General features: G+C 36.2%; 1 protein-coding gene across 1 annotated transcript; it reads left to right on the top strand.

Annotated features, from left to right (window-relative positions):
• Positions 1 to 456: 456 nt before the first annotated feature.
• On the top strand, positions 457 to 4,276 carry LOC113038979 (corticotropin-releasing factor-binding protein). Its single transcript, XM_026196804.1, has 7 exons — positions 457 to 599; positions 1,205 to 1,298; positions 1,529 to 1,686; positions 2,544 to 2,754; positions 2,962 to 3,104; positions 3,696 to 3,813; positions 3,929 to 4,276. The coding sequence occupies exons 1-7, from the start codon at positions 513 to 515 to the stop codon at positions 4,081 to 4,083; spliced, it is 966 nt and encodes a 321-aa protein (XP_026052589.1). The 5' UTR covers positions 457 to 512; the 3' UTR covers positions 4,084 to 4,276.
• Positions 4,277 to 7,178: the final 2,902 nt, after the last annotated feature.

Raw genomic sequence — 7,178 nt, 5'->3', positions numbered from 1 at the left:
CAGGTTACAGGTAATCAGTTACTACACTACAAAATTGTATGTATAGCCTATGTGTGTGTGTGTGCCTGTGTGTGTGTGTGTGTGTGTACAATAATTTAAAAACAACTCTATTTTGAATTTAATACTATTAATAGTGAGTAGAAAATATTCAGCATATTCATAAGAAATTACACACAAATCTCAGTAATATTTCTTATAGTCTGATACAATTGCTCTTTAAATGGCCTCATGGATTTTACCATTTAAAAAGTAGGCTACAATTTAAAGAATTAAATATTTTTACCAGTCTATTCAATTACTAGACAAAAGTAGAATAAACACTAGGTATATGGCATGCACCCCTCTTTCTCTCTCTCTCTCTCTCTCTCTCTCTCTCGGACTCACATCAATTGATCCATACAGGCAGCCCCCCCTCCTCTATTTATGTGAGGGGGTATAAAAGCAGCAGTCTGGTCGGGAGCTCGTGGAATTCTTCTCTTATTGCGCAAATCTTCGCGGACAGACGCACGGAGATGTCGGGCACTTCGCGCGCACAGCTGTGTTTCCTCCTGTTGAGCGTCACTGCTCTCCGGGGACACGCGCGCTTTCTGGACATACAGGTGAGAAATATTCACACCTGCTCACCTCACCTCACACTCATTAGAGTACTTTAATAGCTTTATATTTAACTTTTGATCTGTTGTGAGCTCCGTGTGTGTTTGACTTTAAGAGTCATTGTACAATATTATCCTAATGCTGATATGGTATAACAATGTAATGATGATACGTGCAACTTTTATTGTATCGTTTGTGAGCATATGCACTACAAAATATGTTTGACAGGAAACTTAAAACATTTTAATGAAAAGACATTCAAAAAAAATAATATATATATATATATATATATATATATATATATATATATATATATATATATATATATATATATATATATATATATATAGTAATTTCAGATCAAGCAGAAATAGATCGACAGTAAGTGCATTTAAATAAAGTTTTAGTATGCAATTTGTAGAATGTTTTATTTCTAACGTTTTATGAAACTTTACGAGCATTTAATCTCTTTTGAATCCAAGGAGTCCTAAATCCTTATTTCCTTGCGCACTACTGGTTGAAATGCAATTCTAATTGATTCATATTGTTTACTTTTCTAATCCCAGTCATTCCCGTGTCCTGTTTTTATTTGTTGTTGTTGTTTTGTCAGGATAACGAGATCAGCCCGGAAGGATTATTATCTCTGCTCAGCTCTGAACTAAAGCGAGAGTTACCGGAGGAGTTTGTGTACCGCCGAGCGCTCAGTGAGTGACGACAGAAACCTCTGGGATTCCATTTGCCAAAAGACGCGTCATGATTAATGATGAATGATTTGATTAGTGGTGTTGACTTCATAGGTGTTTTAATCAGTTTTTAACTGTTTAATCGCTATATTAGCCCAATATGGCACTATTTAAGAGTGGTTATTCGTCACTTATACTATGTATATTTTCTGGGTTTTCACCTTTTTTCGATCTTCCTCTGTTTCTCTCAGGATGTCTGGACATGGTGGCTGTAGAGGGTCAATTTACGTTCACAGCAGAACGTCCACAGCTAAACTGCGCCGTGTTTTTCATCGGCGAGCCTAGTGACATCATTAGCGTCGAGTATGACTCGGTCAACATCGACTGCCGAGGAGGGGATTTCATAAAGGTGAAATGTTCTTACATCCTTGTTGTTTACAAAAAGTCACTTCATAGTATTACAGTAAATTATTTTGTTCTAAATATGGACAAAAACAGCTGGTGTGTTTGTGTAAATCTGCCTGTTCATGCTGCACATGTACACTAAGCCAGGTTAAATCAGGGCTACAAAAGATCACGTGTCATTTCATTTTAAGCCAGGTCATACAATTATCTAACATAATCAACTATAAAACAAATTGAATTAAAAATCCATTTAAGCAAAAGCAATTCCAGATGAATTTCGTCATATATTCTGAACACAGCTCAACTACACTTTAAAAAATGCTGGGTTAAATAAAAAACAGCTAAATTAAATGTGTAAACCAACATTCTGGGCAGTAACCTAACTGCTAGGTCAAAACAACCAAGTCGCTGGGTTTGTTCATATTTTACCCAGCGTTGGGTTGTGTTTAATCCAGCATTTTTTTGAGTTTGTAGTTTTCATAGCCTGTGCAAGATTAATGTCATATTAATGTAGCTTAATGGGACTGAAGAACACACATGGGATATTGTTGAAGTTAACAGGCTACCGAATTAATGAGAAAATTTAAGATAATTTATTGGCACTGAAACTAAACTAAACTCTGCTGACCTGAAACAAGCAGGGTGAACTGAAGGGAATTATGTAAACTGAGCCTGAAGCTTGAAGTACACTGAAAGAAAAAATTGAAATTGAGGCATTGAAACTTAACATGACATTTTGAAGTAGTAAGACTTGAATAGTATTTTCTTGTAAGATGTACTACAGTAATCTTTATAACTTTGAAAAAACATTTTTGTTTTTTACAGTAGAATTGTGTTAAATTCTACAATTTTCTCTTTAAGGTATTTGATGGCTGGGTGATGAAGGGCGAGAAGTTTCCCAGCACACAGGACCATCCTCTTCCTCTGTACGAGCGTTACTCTGATTACTGCGAGACTGGAGTGACTCGACCAATTGTACGGTCGTCTCAGAATGTCGCCATGCTGTTCTTCAGACTCCACCAATCAGGGAGCAGCTTCACAGTAACATTCCGCAAACTCATCAATCCATTCCGTAAGTGCACAGGAATACAATTTAAAATTTTGCCTTTCAGCTGTACTGATGATCTTGAAAACTAATGTCACTAATGTCCAGAAGGTGCAGAGCACTTACACTTTTAGAGGAATGACATATGGCTCAAGCAGAAACCACGCTTAAAGCTCAACATGCAAGATGCTTTTGGTTAACCATCTGTCTCTCTCTCTTTCTGTCTTTTTGTAGCTTGTAATGTTGTGTCTCAGACCCCAGAGGGCAGTTTCACCATGATCATTCCACAGCAGCACAGGAACTGCAGTTTTTCAATCATCTATCCAGTGGAGATCCAGATTGGAGAGCTCAGTCTTGGACAACACAATGATCTCAAGGTGAGCAATTCCAGTCAAGAAATGTGGCATTTACACAAACCAGCCCTCCCAATAAATAAATCAAATAAATCATAAAAATTAGAGTTTATTTACAAATTTCACTTTTTCAAAGTGTTTATATGTTTATAAAATTATCTAAAAGGGACACAAATCTAATTTCTGGTCAAGTAAACAGTATTTACACAAACCAACCTTCCAAAAAAATGAATAATAATAATAATAATGAATACATTTTATTTACAATTTCATTATTTATAATTGTTTGTAAAGTGAAAGTACAGCTGAGTTTTGGCCAAAATTCTCACAGTGAGCAAAAATCTGATTTCTGGTCAAGAAATGTAGCATTTACAAAACAAAATTAAATTAACTAAATATTATTCAACATTTTTGTCATAAGTCTTTCTGTGGTTAACTTGAAGCTGGGTGTCTAGAACAACAAATAGAGACAGAATAGAGTAAAATAGAGTGGTTGTTCAATTAAGAATCTTTAAAAAATGAACAAAGCTAATTTGATATCATTAAAAATATATAGTTGATTTAAAGACACTGATAAATTATAATGACTTTGTGACTTCTGGTTTATCCATATAGCGGTCCATTTTTGGCTGTGCCGGCTCTGGAGACTTTGTCGAGCTTTTGGGTGGAAACGGCATGGACACGTCCAAGATGTTCCCTATGGCAGATCTCTGCTACTCCTTTAATGGACCAGGTGAGCATCCCTACTTTATCTGTTGTGCATCATCATTGGTTCCAGCAGCAATTGTGCTGGGCAATTTAGTGTGCAAAGGCACTCACAAACCTCTCCATATCTCTCTTCCCATCAGCTCAAATGAAGGTTGGCTGTGATAACACTGTGGTCAGAATGGTGTCGAGCGGGAAGTTTGTCAACCGAGTTAGTTTCCAATATCGGCTACTGGGCCACCAAGAGCTTCAGCAGATGAAGGGCAACAGCGTTGAAGACGTGTGTTTAAGAGCATAAGACCCTCTCTGTTCCCTGCGCTTGTCCAGGGGGATGCCAAACTTAGCTGAGTTTGAGCCTATGTATATTTTCCTTGTTAAAAAATTATTTATTTTTTGCCTCATCTTTTGATTTGACACTTCAGTTTAATTTCATAAACTTGTAAGATCTGTGGCTGATGTTAAATAAAATATGTACTTGTGTTGGTGCACATCACTGTTTTGTTCAGTATGTTTCATTTTGAAGCACCCAAATAAAAACTGGAATCTAAAGAGCGGTATACTGCACAAGTATTACAATCCCTAATGTACGACAAATGTAATTGCCTTTATTTATTTATCTGTATTAAAGATCTTTTGTAATAAAATCAGTAAACATGAGCAAAGTGAACTCTGGTTACGGTAATTTCAAATTTTACACAAGAAAACACTGAGATTTGTTCTGATCTACTCAATTTATAAGGTGAAGCAATTTAGTTCTGTCACAAATTACATGGTGAACTGCCATTAAAGGAATAGTTCACATAAAAATTACAAATCACCACAAATGAACCCTCATGTCATCCAAGATTTAGATGAGTTTGTTTCTTCATCAAAACAGATCTGAAGAACTTTAGCATTGCATCTCTTGCTCACAAATGGATCCTCTGCAGAGAATGGGTGCCATCAGAATGAGTCCAAACAGCTGATAAAAAACATCACAATAATCCACAAGTAATCCACACCACTCCAGTCCATCAGTTAACATATTATGAACTGAAAAAGTTCAGTGTTTATAAAATCAAATCTATCATTAAGACATTTTTAACTTCAAACCATTGCTTTTTGCTAAATTATGATACTTTTTGGGTGAAATATTTCTTTAAGACAGAATTTAGTGTACAGAATGTTAATATAAACACATTGCTTTATATATAATGGAATTGTAATGCTTATCGTTTATCATTAAAACAATTAAAAGTGCGATTATATTAGCATCTAATTATCTTGTCAGTCATCATGTGCTAAAAATGCAATGATTGCCTGAGAATAGCAACTTAAATTAGCACTCTAGCATAGGCTACTTGTATTAGCAACCTTTCTGAGATTGTCTCAATTATTGAGCAATCAAGTTAAAAATACATGACAAGATAAGTTACACGACTCTCAATTTAATGAGCTCTGGTCAGTAGAACCTCTTCATGAAAACTCCTGACCTGAATCCAATAGACTGCTTAATCACTACTTTTAAATCAACAGATTGATTCATGTTTTATCGCCACACTCTCTTACTGCAGATGTTCATCATCATCGCTGACAAGCTGCTCACACCATGACTGCAGAGGAGCTGGGCTTTGCCTTATCTTGTCAAATCTGTCCTATGATGGAGGACGATGTTCAGACACGTCTTTCTTTTTGCATGCACCAGGCATCACCAAGGTCCCCTCGACATCTTGACCGTCCCTCAACATGACGTAGGAACTAAAAGAAGTGATTGTGCTTAAAGGAATAGTTCGCTCTGAATCATCAAGTACCTCATACCGCATTAAAAAAAATACGTTTTAGTTGTAGTTTAGTATAAATGTACACTGCAACGGTTTGTTTTTAAAAATATTAGTTTGTGTTCTGCTGAAAAGACAAAGTCACTTACATCTTGGATGCCTTGGGGGTAAGCAGATAAACATCAAATTTTTGGGTGAACAATCACTTTAAGTTAAGACCTAAGATAAGAAACTTTCTGTAATACGTTCCCAGATCACAAAAACACCCCCCAAAATGGTCCCACACTCTTGATAAATACAACTACCCATAATGCACTGCAACACGAACAGCTAATAAGTAGTAGCCTGTAGATTGTGATGCTACACAATTCAACAAGAAAATTCATGTCTTTGGACAAATAGCAATTTTTTTGAAACAAGTAACTACTACGGGGACTTTTCCCATTTACCCTGGGTTATCTTTGTTCTATATCCCACTTTTAACCCACACTTGCAATTTAGAGTCAGGGTTGGCACGGCTTTTTATTCTTGGTTATGAAACCGCAGTAGGGTAAGCAGCGATTTTGTAGTGTTAAGCCAGCATTGCGGTGTCAAATTTGTACTTTAGATGCTAAGCAAAATCAATCGCATGCCTCTTAACCACATTCTTCAGACAGCCACAGTGATTCTGCCTTGGATTTACAATCACATAATTCTGATGACAAAATGCAGCTGGAGAGCAGGAATCAATTTTTCTCCATAGGACTTGGCTAACACAGTCAGAAATCACTCAGTGCTAAATGCTACACGTAAACACAATGTAGTCTAAATAATATATTATTTGCAGTTCAGAGAGCTTCACTGATTACAATGTAACATTGTGAGTTTAAATTGAAGAGACTGACAGCTTTCTGATGGTTATATAGAAGCACTAGGTTATTTGCTCACTTTCTAGGCTATAATCTGCTAGTGTTTCTGCTAGTGACTGTCCCTGCATCTCAATGTTCATCCTATACATCCTAAATAATATGTGAGATTAGAATAAGTGTATCCCAAAGCATAGTATGTTGAAAAGAGTATGGCAAAAGTCTACTATTTCAGGTGGATTTTTGAAGTATGGATTCATGCACACTCTAATGTCTAAAATTGCCCACAATCCATTACGCTTTGGCGAAGGATTCGTTCCAGAACTACAAACACAAATAATAAGAAATGGAGCAATTCCAAGAGGGTCCTCACACGATGGTGCATGGGCCCTAATAAAACACATTCGAAAAATACAAATGTGGCAGATGTGTGCAATCTGATTTACTAATAATCAACATTTAACCTGGTAAAAAATATTTATTTATTTATTGTTATCCATGTAATATTGCATCTGCAACAGTGTGAACAATGTGAACTTTTATAAACATCTATTTGGTCAATAACTTTTAAATGCATCATTATACAGAAAATATGAGGTCTCAGCATGAAAGACCCATGACTGGCAGATCAACAAGCTACTTATTTTCTCTCCAGTATGATAGGATGTTAAATTAAATTAAATGTGGGGGATGTTAACTGGGACAAGATGATTGACAGGCCAGTTTACAGTGACAGGGTGCGTGTAACAGGTGTGACAGAGCAGTCCTTTAAAGACACAATTTTGTGACGT

Source organism: Carassius auratus, chromosome 21, assembly GCF_003368295.1.
Source record: "Carassius auratus strain Wakin chromosome 21, ASM336829v1, whole genome shotgun sequence".
NCBI lineage: Eukaryota > Metazoa > Chordata > Actinopteri > Cypriniformes > Cyprinidae > Carassius > Carassius auratus.
The sequence above is the reverse complement of the archived record's forward strand: the minus strand, read 5'-3'. Positions and strand labels throughout refer to the sequence as shown.

Bases quoted from the DNA above. Each gene is read 5' to 3' on its own strand.
- LOC113038979 (XM_026196804.1), top strand. From the start codon at position 513: ATGTCGGGCACTTCGCGCGCACAGCTGTGTTTCCTCCTGTTGAGCGTC. The intron at 1,299-1,528 runs GTGAGTGACGAC...TGTTTCTCTCAG, and splicing joins TGTGTACCGCCGAGCGCTCA to GATGTCTGGACATGGTGGCT. The intron at 3,814-3,928 runs GTGAGCATCCCT...TCTTCCCATCAG, and splicing joins CTACTCCTTTAATGGACCAG to CTCAAATGAAGGTTGGCTGT.